The sequence below is a fragment of the Neoarius graeffei genome, chromosome 15 (assembly GCF_027579695.1).
Source record: "Neoarius graeffei isolate fNeoGra1 chromosome 15, fNeoGra1.pri, whole genome shotgun sequence".
In the NCBI taxonomy this organism is placed as follows: Eukaryota; Metazoa; Chordata; class Actinopteri; order Siluriformes; family Ariidae; genus Neoarius; species Neoarius graeffei.
Genome location: NC_083583.1, coordinates 28,685,412 through 28,711,805, shown reverse-complemented (window position 1 = coordinate 28,711,805; position 26,394 = coordinate 28,685,412). Strand labels below are relative to the sequence as shown.

General features: G+C 41.0%; 1 protein-coding gene across 4 annotated transcripts in view; it reads right to left on the bottom strand.

Moving 5' to 3' along the window:
* Positions 1–26,394, bottom strand: part of arnt2 (aryl-hydrocarbon receptor nuclear translocator 2) — a 399,781-nt gene that overhangs the window by 59,686 nt on the left and 313,701 nt on the right. For all 4 annotated transcript variants that reach the window (XM_060941110.1, XM_060941111.1, XM_060941112.1 and 1 more), the window contains one exon: positions 9,624–9,699. In XM_060941110.1, coding sequence (XP_060797093.1) covers positions 9,624–9,699 — 76 coding nt within the window. The remainder of the gene's footprint in view (positions 1–9,623; positions 9,700–26,394) is intronic.

Here is a 26,394-nt window from a genome sequence, read left to right as displayed (position 1 = left end):
TCTCAAACGCATTATGAAGGCAAGAAATGACACTAATTAACTTTTGACGAGGCACCTGTTAATTGAAAAGCATTCCCGGTGACGACCTCATGAAGCTGGTTAAGATAATGCCAATCGTGTGCAAAGCATCATCGAGGTAAACATTGGTTACTTTGAAGAATCTAAAATATGAAACTTAACACTGTTTTGTTTTCCACATAATTCCATTTATTTTTTTCGCGGTGCGGTTTCCATCAAATCCTGGGCTCTGATTGGCTGGCAAGCGGGTCCGTATCCTATGATACAGACCCAAATTACGGACCCCGGTTATGGACCTCTGGCGACTCGCTCATTCACAACAACAACAAACATAGTAGAATTTGTCAACATTTATCTTTTTTTTTTATAAGATTTATTTATAAGATTATCAAAAATCTTATACATTTTTGTGAGCATTTCTCAGGAGAATAGCATTAATTTTACAGCATGGATAGCGATAACGACAGTGTTCACAGCGAAAGCGAGTTTTACTACCCTGAGGAAGAAGAAATAAAAGAAAACATTTCAGGAGAAAGCTAAAAACCTGTAATTTGCTCACGCCGAGCAAAAACATGGCTGAATCCTGAATGACTCAATTTTGTATAAATAGGGGACGACATAGGCGGCAAAATTTAGTTTTTTCCTGCCATGGAAGTGCACTTGTATACCGAGGAGGAAGCCATTTGCATTACAGCCGTGAATGAGAATTCAAAATGGTGGCTCGGCTCAGTTTTCCCTTTTGGGTGCTCTCGTTTTCTGTTAGAATTTGGTAAAGAAAAAAATAAATATATTACCAGCTTAAGGTCGGTCCATATGGTGAAATACCGTGACCTCGGCCTTGAATACTTTCAAGACTTTGGTCACGGTATTTCACGATATGGACCTCCCAGCTGGTAAATAACAGATATATACTGTATGCTCCATGTGTTATTTCATAGTGTTGATGTCTTCAGTATTGTTCTACAATATAGAAAATAGTCAAAATCCAGAAAAATCTATGAAAGAGTAGGTGTGTCCAAACTTTTGACTGGTACTGTAACTATAAATGGATAAAAACTACAACACTACAGTTTTTTAGCATTGCAAATTGCTGTGGTATAAAAGGAATAAAACATTTCAACTTCAGGGTCGGGTCACCTCACAGCACCCCAGTGTTAATTATTTTCCAGTAACAGTATATATGCCCCGTGTGTGTGTGTGTGCGAGCGTGTGTGTGTGTGTGTGTGTGTGTGTGTGTGTGTGTGTGTGCGCACCCCCTTACTTACAAAAGAGTCAGTGAACAGGATATTCAGATAGATTTCAGTTTCATACCAGGCTCTCTCAAATAGTTAATTTTACACTGCATTTTGATGACTAATTAAAAATAAATCTGAAGACTTTGGGACCCTAGTCTCAGCCTCAGAGCGAATTTAATCTTTTGTACACTTTGCTGGCTCTCAGCTTCAGAATCTTAAATGGTGCAATCTGATTGGCTATCTGTATTCCATAAATAAGCAAATTCTGTATACTGGTGTCCTGTAGGAAAACAGACTTTTCCAACTGTGACCCAGTGAGCTTTTCAGAGAAAGATACAAGATAGTCATTAGCTTGAAAAAGTAAACAGCATCTCGTTTTTAAGTTATTACCGAATTTTGTTTGTGAAACTAATTGCGATGAAAGTGATTGGCCATTTGCAACGTCAGTCACACTGTTCCCGTCCTGTTAAAGTAGTCCGTTATTCACCATGTTTCACAAGCAGGCTTACAGTACTCGAGTCCAGGACTCGGACTCGAGTCCAACTCGTGCCCTAATTTTAAGGACTCATGACTTGACTTAAGCACTGATGACTCGGACTCCTGCGTTAACTGCATTCGGACTCGTAAATTGGAGACTCTGATTTTTTTCTTTATTTTTTCTAACATGCCATAATAAGTTGGCATGAGGTATTTATAACTACATTAATTTTTGTACTAATTTTGTGCAAGTGTCACACACCTGCACGCCTTGGCACGTGCATCAGATAGACTCTCGGGCGCGTTCCGGACAGCGCACGCACCAAGCGGACTCTCATGCGCGCACCCGTAAACGACTCGCACCTGCACAGGATTAAGGCGCAATCAGCACGTCTATATAAAAACTGTGAAAACACACTTACTTTGCCAAGTATTGAGTTGCACTGCTGATACATTACCGAGCCTTATTTCCTCGTTTGGTTTCCTGATTTCCTGTTTCTCGTCTTTGATTCTGCTGAGTCTACGATAGCCTGTTTGTGCCTCGCTCGACCTGTTGCCCGTTTCACTGTTTTATGATTTTGCCTGCCGTTCTGGATTGTTTACCCTCTTCACTTGTGTTAATAAACACACCTTCTGCACTTACATCCGTCTCCCAACCATCTCTGACAGAATACTTCACACTCCCTGACAAAGAGAAGCACGTTCACCTGTTCATATGTCATGTTCAGGAACAAACTAATGTTAAAGGGGAACTGAAGTCATTTTTAAACTTGCTTTATTTCTTAATTAACGTGTTATTCAATTACGTTTTTGGTTTTATTAACCTTATATCATGACTCGTATTTGCATATTATATTACACTTAAACCACTCATTTTATATTATCTGGTTGACGGATCCGCCGAAATGCTGAGAAAAGTGCTGCTTGAAAAAAATATTCAACTTTATTTTCCCCCCGCCGATCTCTCAAAAGATGCCGATGTGAAAATCTCATCTCATTATCTGTAGCCGCTTTATCCTTCTACAGGGTCGCAGGCAAGCTGGAGCCTATCCCAGCTGACTACGGGTGAAAGGCGGGGTACACCCTGGACAAGTCGCCAGGTCATCACAGGGCTGACACATAGACACAGACAACCATTCACACTCACATTCACACCTACGGTCAATTTAGAGTCACCAGTTAACCTAACCTGCATGTCTTTGGACTGTGGGGGAAACTGGAGCACCCAGAGGAAACCCACGCAGACACGGGGAGAACATGCAAACTCCACACAGAAAGGCCCTCGCCGGCCCCGGGGCTCGAACCCAGGACCTTCTTGCTGTGAGGCGACAGCGCTAACCACTACACCACCGTGCCGCCCCAATGTGAAAATAATTTTATTTAATCTAAATTAAATGTTAAATCGCATCTTTATCATGACCATTTGATACCTCGCGATACAACTTGCCATTTTTTCGGTCACTGTATTGACCCCACTGTATTCGTGTTTCGTGTCTCAAGAGTTCCCAAAGTGCATTGCGAATAATGGCGGCTTCCAGGAAGCATGTTCATGCCATGTGAGAAAAATCGAAGAACAAATCACAATGACTTCGTTCGTGCAGGTTCGTTTAAATGGGGGACAAGCTGCATTTAAGCAGTCTGCCGAAGGAGAAACTGTCGGCTATACGTGAGAATTTAAATGCACTTAAATGTAGGGAATTGTAGGTGGCGGTATGCGCCTGAAGGTGTAACCCGCCATTAACCGAAAGAAGAAGAAGCTGTCGGCGAGTTTATTATGCGCGTGGTAGACTGTGCTCTGGCCGATATCCTGACCGTTAGAGTCGGCAACGATGGTCATCGAGCAGATTCGACACAAGCCGACCTACAGATGCCCATGACAGTTGTAGTGGACGAATTTGGCTACAAATTTTTTTACAGCAGACATAAGGACCGATCCAGTTGCAACAGATAAAAAAAAGTGACAGTTGCTCATCAGCATTTGATGTCCTCATGAATGTCCAATGAAAGTACACATCCTTGCCTGCAAAAAGGTATGACGAATGGCTGAACTTAAATTAATAATACATATTTATTATTAGAATCTAATAATATTATTTTTATTGCATTATTATTATTTTTTCCTCCGACACATTTTTTTCATTTAAAGCAAATAATATTTTTTTCAATCTTGTAGCCTTATTTTTTTTCTTATTTCGCCCTACATCACACAATTTGACCTGAAAAATCCGTCAACCAGAAAATAAAAAATGAGTGGCCTTATCAGCCTTTTCGGTTTTTAGCCATGTCGAATGTAGTTCGTTTGGTCCACGGCAGGCGTCACTTATCCACGCGATCTTCACGAGACTTGTGCGAGACTTCAAACGTAAAGACTCAGCGCCGCCATTTTGAAAACGGTTTACACAGTGGCCAGATCGCCATACCATTCCAATTTAGATTAATTTCCAGATTTGCCAGCTTCATCAGTGATGAAGATTATTCCATACGACTTCGAACCAATGTGGAGTAGAGAAGAGTTGGAAAGACGTCAGGATAAGGACGAGTCCGTCGCGCTGATATTTATGTCATTACTGTCGCACAATTAAAACGTGCCAGATCAGGCAGCTGGTGGGTTTTCAAAATAATAAATACATGCATGTATTTTTGTGATAAATACATATTATACTGACCGCATTTCCCACATAATCCTCACTAAGGTTTCGGACAGCGCTACAAAATGGCGTCTCCACTATATAGCGCCCTATATATTGAGTAGGGAGCGATTTCGGACACAGGGAAAACTTCCGGCTTGATTACGTCAGCATTCGAAAGAGGGCGCGTGCGTCTTTTGACAACGTTGGCAGATGTTGGTCACTTTGATTTCCACTGTACGTTTTACTTCCGTCCTATGAAGTCTCGCACAGGTCTCAGCGAATCTCGTTTACGGCCATTGCTTTGACATATGGACTGATCTATTACATAGCGTATTTCAAACACTCATAACTTGCTATAGCAGCGACAAAATAGCTGTCAAAAATGCATTCCTATATTTAATAAAATGAGATAAATAGAATTTTGATGATAATAAATTTGCCTTCAGTTCCCCTTTGATGGCACTAAGACAGCCACCGTCAAATAGTGCGGTTGGAGTCTTGTTCTCGGATTCGACTCGGATCAATACTGGACTCGACTCGAAAATTTTTTTAATGACTTGGACTTGAACACTGGGGACTCGAGACTGGACTCGGACTCTAGGTTTAGTGACTCGACTACAACACTGGTGTTTGGTGATGACAAAAGTGGCAGTTTTTGTGTCTACGTGGTTTTGAATCTGTCTGTGAGATGAGTAAACTTTAACTCAAGTAAAATGTATTGTACAAGCCGTCTTTTATCTCATCTCATTATCTCTAGCCGCTTTATCCTGTGCTACAGGGTCGCAGGCAAGCTGGAGCCTATCCCAGCTGACTACGGGCGAAAGGCGGGGTACACCCTGGACAAGTCGCCAGGTCATCACAGGGCTGACACATAGACACAGACAACCATTCACACTCACATTCACACCTACGGTCAATTTAGAGTCACCAGTTAACCTAACCTGCATGTCTTTGGACTGTGGGGGAAACCGGAGCACCCGGAGGAAACCCATGCGGACACGGGGAGAACATGCAAACTCCGCACAGAAAGGCCCTCGCTGGCCACGGGGCTCGAACCCGGACCTTCTTGCTGTGAGGCAACAGCGCTAACCACTACACCACCGTGCCGCCCCGCCGTCTTTTATAATATTACAAAAGGCGTCGCACACAAGTACTTACCAATAATATCCATGCTGTTAGACTTTAAGAGGCTGTGTTTAGGTCCTGTAAAAGAGCCATATTCTGAATAGATTTTCTTTTTTTAAAGTAGGCATGGAAACCCCATCAAACAGCGGGAGAAATGAGGCAGATAAAAACTGCATATTTGAGTTTTCTCTCAAATGTTTTTGTGGTGCTGCTTCCATGACTGCAAGCAAACTCGCATAGCGTGGAGCTGGAAATTAAACTGCCTCTCCATGCGAGCGACCATGAAATTCCGACCAAGTGCAGAAAAAGGACGGGACTCAGAACTAAACAGGCAGTGGATTGGATAAGTTTTGGAAACTCAAGCATTGCTCATGCCTCAGTGTACACTACCGTTCAAAAGTTTGGGGTCACCCAGACAATTTTGTGTTTTCCATGAAAAGTCACACTTTTATTTACCACCATAAGTTGTAAAATGAATAGAAAATATAGTCAAGACATTTTTCTGGCCATTTTGAGCATTTAATCGACCCCACAAATGTGATGCTCCAGAAACTCGATCTGCTCAAAGGAAGGTCAGTTTTATAGCTTCTCTAAAGAGCTCAACTGTTTTCAGCTGTGCTAACATGATTGTACAAGGGTTTTCTAATCATCCATTAGCCTTCTGAGGCAATGAGCAAACACATTGTACCATTAGAACACTGGAGTGAGAGTTGCTGGAAATGGGCCTCTATACACCTATGGAGATATTGCACCAAAAACCACACATTTGCAGCTAGAATAGTCATTTACCACATTAGCAATGTATAGAGTGTATTTATGATTAGTTTAAAGTGAGCTTCATTGAAAAGAACAGTGCTTTTCTTTCAAAAATAAGGACATTTCAAAGTGACCCCAAACTTTTGAACGGTAGTGTATGAACGAAGGTGAATGGGTTTTGAAGCTTCTTAAAGTCCTTTCCTTTGTCTTTTTGAAGTATTCCACCAGCCTCACTGTTTAAAAGTGTGTGTGCCCAATGAAAAACATTGGAAAAATAATTATAATAATTCAGATTAGCTGAGTCATTTTAAGTTGTTTTGAATGTCTAGTACTACGCAAGAACTCTTAATGGATAAAAGCTCATTTTGTTTCAAACCTGTGTCATATCAACATGGCTTGAATTATTTCTAATACAAAACAATCCTGTCTCGGATTTGTGCAGCTAAAACAGAGAGTGGTCACTATACATGCTGCTACTTCTCAAGGAATTAGAAAGCTTTATGGATTTACAGCTTTTAGCAAGTCTGGTTTTGATAATCCAAAGTAGCACAATGTGCTGAACATTAGCATTATAACAACAAATACAATCCTATTGACAGTGTTACCTGGTTACGGCATACTTAACACAGCTCTGGGAGAGCATTGAAACCATTTTGAATATGTATAAACACTTATGTGCGTGAATCAGACAGATGCCGGAGGATGGGCTTTATGAAAACGGATTATCACCACATGACTTCACCACACGACTATGCCCCAATTTCAGTGCTATATCCTAGCGGCGTGTTTCGAATTAGGCCAGATCCTCTGTAGCGTGCGTAATGCGACTTTAGTGGCACACTCTGAATGTATATCGAACAGCAAATTGTGTGTGTGTGTGGGCTTCCAATTGGATGCTTGGTTCCTAGAAATGAAAATAATTCTGTAGCATCAATGGTGCTCAATGATGTTATGGTATTATAAGAGACTAATGGTTAGCACTGTCGCCTCACAGCAAGAAGGTTCTGGGTTTGAGCCCAGTGGCCAGTGGGGGCCTTTCTGTGTGGAGCTTGCATGTTCTCCCCGAGGCTTTTCCTCCGGGTGCTCCGGTTTCCCCCACAGTCCAAAGAGGTTAACTGGCTACTCTAAATTGCCCATGGTGTGTGTGTGTGTGTGTGTGTGTGTGTGTGTGTGTGTGTGTGTGTGTGTGTGTGTGTGTGTGTGTGTGTGAGAATGGTTGGTTGTCTGGGGAAGCTGCAACAGGTTTAGCAAACCGATGGTAGATGAAGTGTGCTCAAGATAAGACGCAGACTGCCTCATAAGAGGCTGGCAACTGACAGGCCAATTGGCCTACAGGATGGTGAGAATAGATAGCTTGAGGTACAGTGCCTTGCAAAAGTATTCATTCCCCTTGGTATTTGTCCTGTTTTGTCGCATTACAAGCTGGTATTAAAATTGATTTTTGGGGGGTTAGCACCATTTTATTTACACAACATGTCTACGACTTTAAAGGTGCACATTGTTGTTTTATTGTGACACAAATAACAAGATGAAAAAACAGAAATTTGGAGTGTGCATGGGTATTCACCCACCAAAGTCAATACTTTGTAGCGCCACCTTTTGCTACATTACAGCTGCAAGTCTCTTGGGGTATGTCTCTATTTAGCTTAGCACATCTAGCCACTGAGATTTTTGCCCATTCCTCAAAACTGCTCCAACTTCTTCAAGTTAGATGGGTTGTGTTGGTGTACAGCAATCTTCAAGTTATGCCACAAATTCTCAATTGGATTGAGATCTGGGCTTTGATTAGGCCATTCCAAAACATTTAAACGTTTCCCTTTAAACCACTCCAGTGTCATTTTAGCAGTATGTTTAGGGTCATTGTCCTGCTGGAACGTGAACCTTCATCCCAGTCTCAAACCTCTGGCTGACTCAAACAAGTTTTCCTCCAGAATTGCCCTGTATTTCGTGCCATCCATCTTTCTTTCAGTCCTGACCAGCTTTCCTGTCCCTGCAGATTAAAAATATCCCCACAGCACGATGCTGCCACCACCATGCTTCATTGTAGGGATGGTGTTCTCAGGGTGTTGGGTTTGTGCCACACATGGCATTTCCCATGATGGCCAAAAAGTTCAATTTTAGTCTCATTTGACCAGAGAATGCTCTTCCATGTGTTTGGGGAATCTGCCACATGCTGTTGGGCAAACTCCAAACGTGTTTTCTTCAGCAATGGCTTTTTTCTGGCCACTCTTTCATCAAGCCCCGCTCTGTGGGGTGTACAATTTAAAGTGGTCCTATGGGCAGATACTCCCATCTCCGCTGTGGATCTTTGCAGCTCCTTCAGTGTTATCTTTGGTGTCTTTGTTGCATCTCTGATTAATGCCTTCCTTGCCTGGTCTGTGAGTTTTGGTGGGCGGCCTTCTCTTGTCAGGTTTGTCGGGGTGCTATATTCTTTCCATTTTGCTATAATGGATTTAATGGAGCTCCCTGGGATATTCAAAGTTTGGGATATTTTTTATGACCCAACCCTGATCTATACTTCTTCACAAGTTTGTCTCTGACCTGTTTGGAGGCTCCTTGGTTCTCATGTTGCTTGCTTAGTAGTGTTGCAGAGTCAGGGTCCTTCCAGAACAGGTTGATTTATACAGACATCATGTGACACTTTGATTGCACACAGGTGGATCTTAATCAACTAATTATGTGACTTATGAAGTGAATTGGTTGGAGCAGCTCTTTAGGGGTTTCATACGAAAGGGGGTGAATACTTATGCACACTCCAGATTTCTTTTTTTCATCTTAATTATTGTTTGTGTCACAATAAAAAACAATATGCACCTTTAAAGTGGTCGGCATGTTGTGTAAATCAAATGGTGCTAACCCCCAAAAAATCCATTTTAATTTCAGCTTGTAATGCGACAAAACAGGACAAACACCAAGGGGGATGAATACTTTTGCAAGGCACTGTAGATTATTTTTTTTATGACTGGTTCACAACTGTGAAAGGGTATTCCTGTTTCATAGCCAGAGTTACCAATATCACAAGAATTTCCAGGCAGGCCGAAAAAAACAAACGGCATTTCACCATAATAAACAAACAAATAAACAAAATAGCATGTCGATGATTGCCAAAGCTCCAAAATAAGAGCATACCCTGCCGAGACTGAGATTTACAAATTCACAGGACAAAGGTCACCTGGGTGAAGTTGGTGTGATATAAAAGGAACTACGAGCACATCTTTCACATCTTGATGCTTTCGTTGAAAAAGCAGGAAATGCAGGTGGCTCTCATATTGCTGTAGCAATAAAATGTGCATGTATGCAAAAATTGTGACTGTACGTGTGTAAAATATGTAATTGAAGTGTAAAGAGTTTTGTGTGTATACACGTTAATGTAAGAAGGTACCTGTGAGAGATCGTATGCTGTCAGGCCGTCTCTCTGATGAACCTCCAGTTCTGCCTGCTGCTGTTGCTGGAGTTGCCTAGAGTACACACACACACACACACACACACACACACACACACACACACACACACACACACACACAGTCAACACAAATACAGCTGCACCACAATGGCAATATCATATGTTGTTAAAAATATTCCAAAATTTCTCATTTTACTGAATCGTTTAAACAGCTGCCTACACATAATAAAGGTAAAAAGATATATCGAGGATATTACACAGTGGTGCGAAGATATGAAGTTCATCTTCGAGTGGTGAACATATTCACGAGTGAGCAGAGCGAATAAGTTCACGAGTAAGCTTCAAATAAGTTAATGCTGGTTAAACAGAAAGGTGTCAGCATTAACTTTTTCAGCAGTTTGTGCTACAGTAGCTCTTCTGTGGGATTGGACCAGATGGGCTAGCCTTCGTGCCTCACGTGAATCAATGAGCCTTCAACGCCCATGACCCTGTCGCCAGTTCACCAGTCGTCCTTCCTTGGACCACTTTTGTTCGGTACTAACCACTGCATACTGGGAACACCCCACAAGATATGCCATTTTGGAGATGCTCAGACCCAGTCATCTACCCATCACGTTTGGCCCTTGTCAAAGTCGCTCAGATCCTTACGCTTGCCCATTTATCCTGCTTCCAACACATCAACTTCAAGAACTGACTGTTCTCTTGCTGCCTAATATATCTCACCCCTTGACAGGTGCTACTGTAACAACATAATCAAATGTAATTCACTTTACCGGTCAGTGGTTGTAATGTTATGGCTAATCAGTGTGTGTATTTATTTAAAAAAATGTTCTGCATTGCATGTAATGTAAAGTAATTTATAGATGCACCCAAATTTGGACAATAAAATCTGTTCACAAATCCTATTTTTATTCAACTTATTAGTGAAATGTCAAATCTGATTCCATAAACTGTAGCTAATTATTTAGGAAACTGTTTTTTTCACCCCTTATTCTTGGCATCAATATGATCTTCTGAGTCTTTCTGCCTTAATAGTAAAATGAATACAATTTAGTTAAATGATCTTTAAACCACAGTTAACAATGGCCTTGACTTACCAAATACATTCTCCGCGTACATAATGAAGGCATTTCTCTATAAAGCAGTACAAAAGTGTATTATATAACCATCATCATCGCCTTTACTCCATTTCTGTCAAATTACAGTACTAGAGCTCTATTCCCCTGCACTCTTCCCGACAATTTAACCATTCTGGATTTAACCTTCATGCCTATATTTGACACTTCTATTTCAAAACTACACTGTTCAAGGAGAAAAATCAAAACATTAAAAGTGACATATTATATCCCTTTTCCACAAGTTGACACAGTTCGCTGAAATCTTAATGAAATATCTGACATGCTTTGGTCAAAATACCACAAAGTTAAAGCACCACAGCTCCTTTCTCACCCCGTCTAAACAGCCCTGTTCAAAATGGCCGATTTGAGTGCCTGTTCCTTTAAACGATACTGAGCCACTTCCCACCCAATCCCCATCTTCCGCCGGCCAATCAGGTAGCATTTTCCTCATGAATATTCATTCGCAAAGGCAGTTCTCAACCCATGAGTGGAGATACTCAGATGAGGGGGTGGTATAATTCTAATGAGTGCTCCTTGTGACAGAGAAAGGGGAGCAAAATCTGAATGGTTTGTTGAAACTCATGTTTTCTGAAATAGGAGCCCAAAAGAAACTGACTGGGGTTGTCTTCAGAATCAGAAATACTTTAATAATCCCGAGGTGAAACTGAGTACATCTGCAGTTGCTCACACTCAAGTAGAGAAAAGAAATTACAAATTACACAGATATGTAAATTGTACGAAATATGTAAAATATATGAGTGATTCCACGCTTATGGGTACTGAAATGGGGACATGAACTTATTTTTAAAAATTCACCTAAAACCATTTCTTTTTTTTTTTACCATCAGGTCACAAAACATGTAATCTTTAATGAATGATATGTTAAAAGATAACTTTAATTTTCTGAGATGTAATAAAAACATATTTATATGCCAAAGTCAGAACGTAACAGAAGTGTTGTGGACATATATATTCTCAATTTTAACAATGTAGAATTACTTTTTGAAACATAGGAAGGTGATGTTTTAGCAAATATAATTAATAAACATGTGTAGTAGAATAAACATACACATTCTTTCAATAAGATTAACATGGTATATAGCTAGATTGTAATTAATTTGTAACAGACGCGAGATGGACAATCGTAACAGAAGTAATGTAACAGACATCATTTTGGAACTCATAGGGTTGACTTTGGCATATAAATATGTTTTTATTACATCTCAGAAAATTAAAGTTATCTTTTAACATATCATTCATTAAAGATTACATGTTTTGTGACCTGATGGTAAAAAAAGAAATGGTTTTAGGTGAATAAGTTCATGTCCCCATTTCAGTACCCATAAGCGTGGAATCACTCATATAAAGATTTATAAATCAACGCAAAAATATATAAAAATATGTAAAATGTAAACCATATATTATTGCACAAAAACAGCCATGTAGAAGGAAATATACAGTGCCTTGCAAAAGTATTCATCCCCCTTGGTAGTTGTCCTGTTCTATCGCATTACAAGCTGGAATTAAAATTGATTTTTGGGGGGTTAGCACCATTTTATTTACACAACATGTCTACGACTTTAAAGGTGCACATTGTTTTTGTATTGTGACACAAACAATAAGATGAAAAAACAGAAATCTGGAGTGTGCATAGGTATTCACCCCTCAAGTCAATACTTTGTAGAGCCACCTTTTGCTACAATTACAGCTGCAAGTCTCTTGGGGTATGTCTCTATTAGCTTAGCACATCTAGCCACTGGGATTTTTGCCCATTCCTCAAGGCAAAACTGCTCCAACTTCTTCAAGTTAGATGGGTTGTGTTGGTGTACAGCAATCTTCAAGTTATGCCACAGATTCTCAATTGGATTGAGGTCTGGGCTTTGATTAGGCCATTTCAAGACATTTAAACGTTTCCCTTTAAACCACTCCAGTGTCACTTTAGCAGTACGTTTAGGGTCATTGTCCTGCTGGAATGTGAACCTTCATCCCAGTCTCAAACCTCTGGCTGACTCAAACAGGTTTTCCTCCAGAACTGCTCTGCATTTAGTGCCATCCAGCTTTCCTTCAGTCCTGACCAGCTTTCCTGTCCCTGCAGATGAAAAATATCCCCACAGCACGATGCTGCCACCACCATGCTTCACTGCAGAAATGGTGTTCTCAGGGTGTTGGATTTGCACCACACATGGCATTTCCCATGATGGACAAAGAGATAAATTTTTGTCTCATCAATCAATCAATCAATCAACCTTTATTTGTCCCCCAGTGGGGCAATTCGTTTCACAACAGTGGGGAGCACCAAACATACATCATTTGACCAGAGAATCTTCTTCCATGTGTTTGGGGAGTCTGCCACATGCTGTTGGGCAAACTCCAAACGTGTTTTCTTAAGCAATGACTTTTTTCTGGCCACTCTTCCATAAAGCCCCGCTCTGTGGGGTGTACAGCTTAAAGTGGTCCTATGGACAGATACTCCCATCTCTGCTGCGGACCTTTGCAGCTCCTTCAGTGTTATCTTTGGTGTCTTTGTTGCATCTCTGATTAATGCCCTATTTGCCTGGTCTGTGAGTTTTGGTGGGTGGCCTTCTCTTGTCAGGTTTGTAGTGGTGCCATGTTCTTTCCATTTTGCTATAAAGGATTTAATGGCGCTCCCTGGGATATTCAAAGTTAGGGATATTTTTTATAACCCAACCCTGATCTATACTTCTCCACAACTTTGTCTCTGACCTGTTTGGAGGCTCCTTGGTTCTCATGTTGCTTGCTTAGTAGTGTTGCAGAGTCAGGGTCCTTCCAGAACAGGTTAATTTATACAGACATCATGTGACACTTTGATTGCACACAGGTGGATCTTAATCAACTAATTATGTGACTTATGAAGTGAATTGGTTGGAGCAGCTCTTATTTAGGGGTTTCATACGAAAGGGGGTGAATACCTACTGTATGCACACTCCAGATTTCTGTTTTGTTCATCTTAATTATCGTTTGTGTCACAATAAAAAAAAAAAGAAAAGAAAAAAAATGTGCACCTTTAAAGTGGTAGGCATGTTGTGTAAATCAAATGGTGCTAACCCCCTAAAAATCCATTTTAATTCCAACTTGTAATGCGACAAAACAGGATAAACACCAAGGGGGATGAATACTTTTGCAAGGCACTGTTCGCGTGTGGATGGATGAAATAAAGCTGTTGCACAGTTATTGTTACAATTATTGCACATAAGTAGTAAATAATGGCGATTTTAGAGTTTATGACATGGCAGGCACTCCATATACCCAAATGTATGTGCACAAGCACTGAAAAAGTGACTTTTTAATAATATGTCCCTTTTAATGTTCCTTTATGGAAAAGGAAAACAAAATTGTTGTCAGTTTCTAAAATACAGAAGTAATTAAAATGTACTCCAATTCGCACTGGATTACGTGATATAAGCAACCATAAGTAGCGTGAAATTTCCCCTCACACTGCTACACCAAAACAGTGTAAAAGACACCCAAACATATGCCTGAAATAAACAGTCTCTTACTCAAACATTGGCATATTTTTCACTTCGTATATAATATAAAGCAAACGCTTGCCAAAACTAGACAAAACATGTAATAAATAAAGAATAAAACAAGACAGGGCTGCCTGTGATGACCTGGCGACTTGTCCAGGGTGTACCCCGCCTTTCGCCCGTAGTCAGCTGGGATAGGCTCCAGCTTGCCTGCGACGCTGTAGAAGGATAAAGCGGCTAGAGATAATGAGATGAGATGAGAAGACAGGGCTGCTCTTACAGGATGAACACAATGGGGTTTTATATCTCTTGTAGGACAGCGTTGCCAATGGCAAAACAATTATACATTAAAGATTGGCAAATTCTCATCTCATCTCATTATCTCTAGCCGCTTTATCCTTCTACAGGGTCGCAGGCAAGCTGGAGCCTATCCCAGCTGACTACGGGCGAAAGGCGGGGTACACCCTGGACAAGTCGCCAGGTCATCACAGGGCTGACACATAGACACAGACAACCATTCACACTCACATTCACACCTACGGTCAATTTAGAGTCACCAGTTAACCTAACCTGCATGTCTTTGGACTGTGGGGGAAACCGGAGCACCCGGAGGAAACCCACGCGGACACGGGGAGAACATGCAAACTCCGCACAGAAAGGCCCTCGCCGGCCCCGGGGCTCGAACCCAGGACCTTCTTGCTGTGAGGCGACAGCGCTAACCACTACACCACCGTGCCGCCATTGGCAAATTCTATCTATTTATATTTGTTTATTCATGAATAAATTAGTTCCTGTTCTCACTTATATTATAGCAGCTACAGCCCTGTCTTCACACTCACGAGTGACAAAGAGACCAGTGACTGACTATTATTATTTTTTGTTCTAAAAAGGAACAAAACGTATAACCAGAGTTTCATCTTATTCTGTGATATACAACCTTTCTTTAAATGCATATAGAGACATTACAAAAGAAAAAATTAAGTTTGGAATGACGAGGCAGAGGGCGGCACAGTGGTGTAGTGGTTAGCGCTGTCGCCTCACAGCAAGAAGGTCCGGGTTCGAGCCCCGTGGCCGGCGAGGGCCTTTCTGTGCGGAGTTTGCATGTTCTCCCCGTGTCCGCGTGGGTTTCCTCCGGGTGCTCCGGTTTCCCCCACAGTCCAAAGACATGCAGGTTAGGTTAACTGGTGACTCTAAATTGCCCGTAGGTGTGAATGTGAGTGTGAATGGTTGTCTGTGTCTATGTGTCAGCCCTGTGATGACCTGGCGACTTGTCCAGGGTGTACCCCGCCTTTCGCCCGTAGTCAGCTGGGATAGGCTCCAGCTTGCCTGCGACCCTGTAGAACAGGATAAAGCGGCTACAGATAATGAGATGACGAGGCAGAGATTGTCATTTCCTCTGAAGAGTGTTTGTAGCTACTATAGTTAGCTTGCACTGCTCATCTGTAACAGCGAACACAAATCCTGACATGTAACATATAAATCAAATAGCTCTTTTGTACATTGATTAGTGCATCATTTAGTTTGTGTTTAACTCATCAAAGACCATATTTAACAATTATTCCACAAAATCGAGTCGTACACGAACTGATAGCCGACGAGGCACGTAGCGGCAAGTTGGCTATAAGCCATGTACAACTAGATTGAGTGGAATAACTTTTATTCTATCCACGTTCACTGGATTTTGAGAAACAGAGCATTTTTATTTTTTAGCAAATTCAATAAATAAAAACTTTACACAAAACATCTGACAAAATCATTTCCGCTTAGAATGTAAACAAACCGGCGAAATGACATGAGCAATTTGAGAAAAAAATACAATAATAATTCTTGAAAGAGATGCATCCTTACCTTCAAATACTTTCATTCCATATTTTGTTGCAATTTTTTTTGGGGGGGGGTTTTGTTTTCGAATAGAGTTTTTATTTTGTCCTTGGTTGGTTCAGCAACACGCTCCACCATTTTGTGGTTCTTCTTCTTTAGGGTTTTTTGGCGGTTGGCAAACCAAATTAAAGGTGCTTTACTGCCACCGACTAAGCTTGAGTGTAGGATGGGGGGGAACGGGACTATATTCTTTTAGCCATTTCTGTTTTTTTTTAAACTTGATAAAGCCGCCACTTTGTTTTTCCCTACTCACGGTATATGAGCTGATATCCTAGTAGTAGAGTAACCAATCAGAGCACGCAATTGCTCATATCCAGTGAATGTGGACAGAATAAATAGGTATATATAGTCGTGCCTCTGGTGAGTACATGCATCTAGTACACTTAGCTTACTGATAGCCTGCTAACAAAGTCTCGCACTTAAAGATGCCCTTCCACCAAAAACGTTTAATACTGGCTCTTTTCGAAATACCATAGTTCACTCTGAGTTGCATATGCATGCTGCATGTGAAAATGCAATTCTACTCCCATTCCCTGTATTAGCTTATGAAAGAAAATAGTCGGAAAAACGAGCGGATCTGAAAAAGCCATACGATCTTACATCACTTCGTAAATTAGTATTCATGGCCTCGCCCACCTTGGCTTGCGACCGCCCATGGGAAGGAAGTTCGGATTTAAGCACGAGGAGAGATAGCAGAGCCAGTGTTGCTAGATTGGGCGGTTTTAAGTGCATTTTGGCGGATTTGAACATATTTTGGGCTGGAAAACGTCAGCAGTATCTGGCAACACTGAGCAGAGCCCATCTCATCAGTAGCTAACGAAGAGGACCTGACAGCAAGTTGAAAACATGTCTGAACAAGTTCGTGCCTGTGTTATTTGTGGCAGTAACACATCAACATCGCATTTCTTGCCCAAGATAGAAGAGGTGAAGAAGAAATGGTTGGAATTTATCTTTGGAACACCACCAGCGAAGTATAATGCAGCGTTAGTACTGTGTTCTGATCATTTCAACCACAGTGACTTTTCAAACTTCGGTGCCTTCAGTTGTGGTTTTGCTTCGAGGTTACATTTAATCCCTGGATTTGTGCCGTCAAGACGATCGACCACCAGCTGTAAGTAAAACATGAACTTTTTGTTCCAAAATAGCATGTTCATATTCTCCACGTTAGCATGCATGACATGGTCACAAGCTAGGCAGGGATGAGAGTTTTCCGCTTTTTCTGAGTAAAAAACGACCTTTTTATATTATGCCAAATCTGTTGAGAATTTTTTTTATTAATTTCGGGAGGTTAGGGTATGTTCCTTCATGCTGTTCAAACTTTATTAACTCCAACGATGTTTATACGTTATTTGTAAGTCGCCATCTTTCGTCTCGTTTAAATCTCGTTGAATGTGATGTAAAATTTGTGTTACCGTATCTACATTGTTATTGGTCAAAACATCGACGTTGAGACCATAATAGCCAATCAAAACAGTTTTTACAAAGACACCCACATTCTTTTTTTTAAGTCACTCGTTCATTTTATTCGTTTGTTTGTTCAGTAAAAACCCAAACATTTGTTGAATTTTTCTTATTTCCTCGCGTCGCACCTCAATGACGTCAGCGCGCGGTATTTTTCCCTTCGCGGTTTGTTCCTTCTCTCTCGCCGTAGTAAGACACTCACATCCGCTTGTTCTGACTCACTGGAGGTAGCGTCACAGTGCTGTTAGCCAATCAAAGGTAACAAGTTTACATGTCATGAATATTAATGAGTAAGAGCTGAAATCCTGTCGTTCTCCCGCCACCCACTCCTCCAGCAAACTAGGGCCAAGTTTACATTAGACCGTATCTGTCTCGTTTTCTTCACGGATGCACTGTCCGTTTACATTAAAACGCCTGGAAACGCCGGGAAACGGGAATCCGCCAGGGTCCACGTATTCAATCCAGATCGTCTCTGGTCCGGTGCTATGTAAATATTGAGAATACGCGGATACGCTGTGCTGAGCTCTAGCTGGCGTCGTCATTGGACAACGTCACTGTGACATCCACCTTCCTGATTCGCTGGCGTTGGTCATGTGACGCGACTGCTGAAAAATGGCGCGGACTTCCACCTTGTATCACCTTTCATTAAAAAGTATGAAAATACTGCAAATACTGATGCAAATACTGCCCATTGTGTAGTTATGATTGTCTTTAGGCTTGCCATCCTTCCATTTGCAAGTGGTAAGTGACGTGTATGCCCGATATGCACTAGGATCACACACACAGCGGCTCAGTCCCGAATCACTGCTCGTGCACTTCACTCGCGCGCTCTGTGAGCTGCGCAGGGCCGGAGTGCGCACCCTCCAGAGGGCACTCGCTGTTCAGGGCGGAGTGATTTGGAGCGCAGGATGCCTGCGGAGCCGAGCGTATCCGTGTATTGGCGTTGCTGTGTGCACGCGAATCGTGTATTGGCGTTGCTGTGTGCACACTAATCGTTTTAAAAACGTTAATCTGATGATCCGCTGATACGGTCTAATGTAAACCCCACCTAAAACAGCCTGAAACAGGAGAACCACAGCATTTTTTTCACCAAAACCGGCTCACAGGGCATTCATTCATACTAGAGACCACCACACAATTAATGAAAAAGCGATGCAAGGGGACCTTTAACGAATATCAAATAATCAATTTTTATTCTTTTTCGTTCTGAAAATATTTTAAACAAAAATAAATTGTATTATGTAGTAAATCATGCGCTGTAGGTTGTAAATTCTGGCTCTTTCTTGTTGAAACTAAAAACCAGGATGGACAGTGCAGGTCCTCAAGCGATACCAGTAGTAGTCTCACAAGAAACAAAACACCCTCTTCAAGTTAATAAGTAAACAGAATGCAGCTAGTCATGTTACTGAGAATTGACAAAGTCCTCAGGGTTAGACTACCTCAAGGAAGAGAGTCGGACCTGTAACTGTTACGAAGTGCTGACGCTGGAGACTCCTTTCAAAAACTTCTAAATCTCCCGAGAGAAAAAACACTTACCATGTCAACAATTACACACATTTTTTTCCCCTTGAAGTCAAAGTACTGTCTGAGCCAGCCTGTTACTGTATACACGGACTTTCACAGCACTGTGGTACTGTATAAGCATGAATCTCCCAAGCTAGTGAGTGGAAACATGCCAGTGAACTTTTACTGAGCCTTAAGCAATACCCGTTAACCCTGAACTTCTCAGATCAATGCTTGGATTGTGTTCTGCCTCACTTGTAAGTCCTTTATATGATAAATGTACATGTAAATGTTTTGAACATAACGTGACTCTGGGGTGCATGAAACTGGAAAAATGTTCCTTCCATAAATACTGACAGGAGTGCCGTTCTGAACTTGGACTTCTCAAAATCTTTCAGCTGAAAATCAATAAAGAATCAAATTTTTGTGACTCTGACCATCAAATGCAGTTAGCAGTTCTTTCAAGTTACCTATCGCAGAACTAGTGAGCTGACGCATTTCCCCCCCATGACAAAACGCAGGTGTTGATTTTGGAGCTATTACACATGTTGCTCTGAGAACGAACTGGTTCATGACCGGCAAAACAGTTTCAGTTCCAGCAGCAAGCAAGACCTGGTGAAATCTGGGTCTTGAGGTTACCATGACTTCATTTAATTTTTTTTTTGCATAGCTCTTTTAACAAAAGGCAAATATAATCACAAAGCAGATTAACAAAAAAAAAATCAGATGGAGATTTAGATCCCTCATGAGCAAGCCAAAGGCAACAGTGGAAAGGAAAAACTCCCTGACACAACATGAGGAAGAAACCCTGAGAGGAACCAGACTCAAAATGGAACCCATCCTCTTCTGGGTTATATGGATAGTGACATGGATTATAAATCATTACTCTTCTATAGCTGTATACCATCAAGTCAAACAGTACCAAGAGTGCTGAAAGGAAGTCCAGTATGAACTTGTGGTGAAGAAGCATCCTGGGATGAACACAGAGAAGTCTTTATTATTACAGCAGCCATTGTCAGGTACAAGTCTACAGTTTTGAGGCATGATTATCTACTTAAGAAGTAAGGGTGAGATTTCTGGGAAGTGTACATTTTTAGGGTATTCATCTTAACATTCACAGCAGCAAACAATGAGTTACAAGTGCAGATAACTGTCATCAGAAGTACAGACATTTAGACACTCTTATCCAGAGCAACGTACAACAAACCCAGAACAGCCTGAGAAGCATTTGGGGGTTAGAGGCCTTGCTCAAGGGCACTTTAGCCACTCCTGCTGGTCCAGGGCTTCGAACAAGCAACCTCTTGGTTCCAAAGCTGCTTCTCTAACCATTAGGCCATGGCTTCCCACAATAGCCTGCTTTCATTATATAATGTTTTCCTTACAGGTTGTAATTGAAAAATTGTCATTTTTTGCTGTCGAAGCCCTTTTCCTTTATTTGAATCTGTTTGGTCATTGTTTGCGTCAAGGATTAATTGTATCCATTCATGAATAATATCCAACATTAAAGATTTGTATTGGTCCAGGGAATCAAACCAGTGACCTTTTGGTCCCGAAGCTGCTTCTCTAACCATTAGGCCATGGCTTCCCCCATCGATCTGTCATTCCATGACTATGAACATTTGAACTCTAGCTTGAGCATCCTGAAATCATTTACATGACCACCTTTATTACAGTCTGGGTAGAATTTATTTTGCATTGCTCCATCAATGGCTTGAGGAAGAAATAACCATCATATCGGCAATCTCAATGACCTGAATGGGAGCCATATTTCAAATGCTAACAAACGTTATATTTGAGCACCAATGCATTCCACTGGTGGAAATACGAGTCGGCTCTTTAAAATGTTCGGCAGTGTGTCGGTGGAGAAAGGGGCAACAGAGTGTGAATCAGACCTGCTCTGTGGGAACCCTGCAGTTCTTCAAACTCTAAAGAAGTGTCAAAACTCTGGACTTTCATAATACTGACTGCGGATTAAAAAAAAATCCTATAACGGCCCACATGAGAGAGTAAAATGGCACACCTCTCGGTAATCATGATTGATTCCGCAAGCATGCCCTTGTTTTTTTTTATCCATCAGTACCTCATGGGTATGACTACAGTAGCAAAGCTCTGTTCAGAGGATTCACAGGCACTTACTGAACACCAGAACCTCCAAAGCACCTACCAACAAAAAACCTTTCCACATCAGAACATACAATGGTGCTTGAAAGTTTGTGAACCCTTGAGAATTTTCTATATTTCTGCATAAATATGACCTAAAACATCATCAGATTTTCACAGAAGCCCTAAAAGTAGATAAAGAGAACCCAGTTAAACAAATGAGACAAAAATATTATACTTGGTCATTTATTTATTGAGGAAAATGATCCAATATTACATATCTGTGAGTGGCAAAAGTATGTGAACCTCTAGGAGTAGCAGTTAATTTGAAGGTGAAATTAGAGTCAGGGGTTTTCAATCAGTGGGATGACAATCAGGTGTGAGTGGGCACCCTGTTTTATTTAAAGAACAGGGATCTATCAAAGTCTGAGCTTCACAACACATGTTTGTGGAAGTGTATCATTAGATTACATTAGATAAAACTTTATTGAAAAAAAACCTTTATTTATCATGGCACGAACAAAGGAGATTTCTGAGAACCTCAGAAAAAGCGTTGTTGATGCTCATCAGGCTGGAAAAGGTTACAAAACCATCTCTAAAGAGTTTGGACTCCACCAATCTACAGTCAGACAGATTGTGTACAAATGGAGGAAATTCAAGATCATCGTTACCCTCCCCAGGAGTGGTCGATCAGCAAAGATCACTCCAAGAGCAAGGCGTGTAATAGTCGGTGAGGTCACAAAGGACCCCAGGGGAACTTCTAAGCAACTGAAGGCCTCTCTCACATTGGCTAATGTTAAATGTTCATGAGTCCACCATCAGGAGAACACTGAACAACAATGGTGTGCATGGCAGGGCTGCAAGGAGAAAGCCACTGCTCTCCAAAAAGAACATTGCTGCTCGTCTGCAGTTTGCTAAAGATCACGTGGACAAGCCATAAGGCTATTGGAAAAATGTTTTGTGGATGGATGAGACCAAAATAGAACTTTTTGGTTTAAATGAGAAGCATTATGTTTGGAGAAAGGAAAACACTGCATTCCAGCATAAGAACCTTATCCCATCTGTGAAACATGGTGGTGGTAGTATCATGGTTTGGGCCTGTTTTGCTGCATCTGGGCCAGGATGACTTGCCATCATTAATGGAACAATGAATTCTGAATTATACCAGCGAATTCTAAAGGAAAATGTCAGGACATCTGTCCATGAACTGAATCTCAAGAGAAGGTGGGTCATTCAGCAAGACAACGACCCTAAGCACACAAGTCGTTCTACCAAAGAATGGTTAAAGAAAAATAAAGTTAATGTTTTGGAATGGCCAAGTCAAAGTCCTGACCTTAATCCAATCAAAATGTTATGGAAGGACCTGAAGCGAGCAGTTCATGTGAGGAAACCCACCAACATCCCAGAGTTGAAGCTGTTCTGTACGGAGGAACGGGCTAAAATTCCTCCAAGCCGGTGTGCAGGACTGATCAACAGTTACCGGAAATGTTTAGTTGCAGTTATTGCTGCACAAGGGGGTCACACCAGATACTGAAAGCAAAGGTTCACATACTTTTGCCACTCACAGATATGTAATATTGGATCATTTTCCTCAGTAAATAAATGACCAAGTATAATATTTTTGTCTCATTTGTTTAACTGGGTTCTCTTTATCTACTTTCAGCACTTGTGTGAAAATCTGAATATTGTTTTTGGTCATATTTATGCAGAAATATAGAAAATTCTAAAGGGCTCACAAACTTTCAAGCACCACTGTAGACAGTGTGGCAATATCTTTCCAGTTTGGAGATAAGTCAGATGTTACATTGTTCAGGCATAAAGTTTTCAGCGTCACTACCAGAAACAACATCCATTCAACAAAAGTATCTTACTTCTTCCCAAACTAACCTATAATTGAGCTGTAAATTCCTACAAACCAAATTTCAATCCACTTTTTACACATAATAATAGAAATAAAATTAAAATATGTATTAAAAATTGCACCTTTTGTAGCTGGCAGCATTCCGATCAAATTGAATTTCTGAAATGAAAACAACTTGCATAAAAAAACAAAGCTTGAAACATTTCAATCCAGTCATTTTCTGCATCATATATTTTATATCGTGCACCAACTCCCTTGGCCATTTGATAATCCCTTTTCAGAAAATCTCCTGGATTAATACGTCAGACAATATAGTTGCCAGACACGCGGATGTGACAGACCAGCGATATCCCAAATCTGATTTCTGGCCGTTTTCTCCTGGTAGTGATGATTTTCATGATATTGGGGCAGAAGCCAGAATCCAGCTTTCCTTATGCAGGTCCAGCATGGGGCTCAGTTTTATCTGTAACCTCAGCTGTCTAATAATGATAAATCATCTGCAGCTGTTAGGACACTTCTGGGTTCCAGTCCAACTAACAGTAGCAGCAATAGGACGTGGCCCAAAGGGAGACAAGTGTGCCAGAGGTGAATCTGGTTCAGTGTTAATCTCCCCATAGGAGATGGATTATGCTTTGCTCAGCAGGGTTGCAAACTAAAAATTGTGCAACAAACACTGAGTTTATGAAATGCACCAATGGTCCTAATGTGAAGGAAAATAAATGACTTTGTTATTCTTTCTAGCTCTTGTGATGACAAGGGAGTGAAGCCAACTCAGGAATGGCTCAGGGATTAAGTCATTGATTAATTGAAAGGTCATGAGTTCAAATCTTCAAGCATCTCCAAGCCAGCATCCTCCAGCTGGAATATACTTACTTGGAAATACTAATCCCATTTCCAGAAAAGTTGGGATATTTTCCAAAATGCAATAAAAACAAAAATTTGTGACTTGGTAATTCATGTGAACTTTTATTTAACTGACAAAAGTACAAAGAAAATATTTTTGAATCGTTTTATTAACCGACTTAATTGTATTTTGCAAATATAAACGAAGTTAGAATTTGATGCCTGCAACACACTCAATAAAAGTTGGGACAGAGGCATTATTACCATTTTATTACATCAGCGTTCCTTTTAAGAACACTTTTTAATCGTACGGGATCTGAGGATACAAATTGTTGTAGTTTTGCGATTGGAATTTTTGTGCATTCTTGCTTGATACAAGACTTCAGCTGCTCAACAGTCCATGGTCATCGTTGTCTGATTCTCCTCTTCATGATGCACTATACATTCACAATAGGAGACAGATCTGGACTCGCAGCAGGCCAGTCAGGCACATGCACTCTGTCTACGAAGCCACGCTGTTGTAGTCCGTGCAGAATGAGGCCTGGCATTGTCCTGCTGAAATAAGCATGGACTTCCTGGGAATAGATGTTGCTTTGATGGCAACATATATCTCTCTCGAACATCTCAATATACGCCTCTGCGTCAAAGGTACCTTCACACACATGCAGCTCACCCATGTTGTGGGCACTGATGCCCCCCATTCCTTCACAGATGCTGGCTTTTGCACCTTTTCTCTGATAAACTGGATAGTCATCTTCACCTTTGGCACAGAGAACTCGATATCCAGTTTTTCCAAAAACAAGCTGAAATCTGGACTCATCTGAGCACAGCACGCGTTTCGACTGTCTTTCAGTCCATTTGAGATGAGTTTGGGCCCAGAGAAATCGGTGGCATTTCTGCATAGAATTGATGAATGGCTTCCTCCTTGAATAGTTTTACTGACCAACTTAATTGTATTTTGTAGATATAAACAAAGTTAGAATTTGATGCCTGCAACATATTCAAAAAAGTTGGGACCAAGGTATTATTACCACTGTATTACATCATGTTTCCTTTTAGTAACACTTTTCAATCATATGGGATCTGAGGATGCGAAGTGTCGCAGTTTTGGAATTGTAATTTTTTTCCAATTGGAATTACCAACAACGGGATTAGTATTTAATTTTCCAGAACAGCAGTTTTGACTGTAGAGTTGGCTCTAATTCAAATCACAAGTTTACACTAATGCGCTCATTCTAATATCTTACCCTTTCTATAGTAACAACTCATTACAGAAATGGGGTTAGGTATGGCGGACTAGGCATGGTGGACAAGCCATGTAATCCAAGCCCGATTTAAACTGATTACAAATCGTTATTATTTCACAAAGAAAACATCTAAACATTAATATAGTCAACCTTTCTGCAAGGAAATGTTTACAAAATCTTGAAGGAGTCTCCAGTGTCAGCACTTTTTAACAGTCGGTACATTTTCCACTACATAAAAGCATCTCCTGAAGTGTTTTTTTCCTTTTACACCACACCAAACAAAACTAATTTTTAAATTATTAATGAAAAAGACACATGCTTTTTATCCATTCGTGGCTACATTTACTGTTGCGGAAGCATCTGCTGTGGTGATTTTATATCCTTAATGTAAACACACACATATGCAACCATGCACACATGCCTTGATGTCATCATGTAAACAATAATTTGGTTTATGATGATTGTATTTTGATTCATATGTAACCACACAGGCGGCACGGTGGTGTAGTAGTTAGCGCTGTCGCCTCACAGCAAGAAGGTCCGGGTTCGAGCCCAGCGGCCAGCGAGGGCCTTTCTGTGTGGAGTTTGCATGTTCTCCCCGTGTCTGCGTGGGTTTCCTCCGGGTGCTCCGGTTTCCCCCACAGTCCAAAGACATGCAGGTTAGGTTAACTGGTGACTCTAAATTGAGCGTAGGTGTGAATGTGAGTGTGAATGGTTGTCTGTGTCTATGTGTCAGCCCTGTGATGACCTGGCGACTCGTCCAGGGTGTACCCCGCCTTTCACCCGTAGTCAGCTGGGATAGGCTCCAGCTTGCCTGCGACCCTGTAGAACAGGATAAAGCGGCTAGAGATAACGAGATGAGATGAGATGTAACCACACACACCTTGATGTAATCACTTAAGCAGTAATGTGGTTTTAGAATGATTATATATTAATTCAAAGCCAAGGATATTGATTTTCAGTAATGAGGAAATGAAGCAGATTCGATTGAAAGTAATAATAAATTGATTTACGAATGATCATAATTACAGTTAAATACAGTAAAGACATTGAGTGTGTTTATACTGAAGGTTGTTTTCTGCTAAATCACAGGCCTATTCAAAAAGTGTATTATTCTAACTCCAGCACCTGCAGTGTTATCATATGTTGTAATGAGTGAGCCAAGACCATGTTGAATCAAGCAATTGTTCATTCTGGAGTGTTTTGTATGCTAACGTAATATATTTTCTCAAGTTATTCTGAATCAGA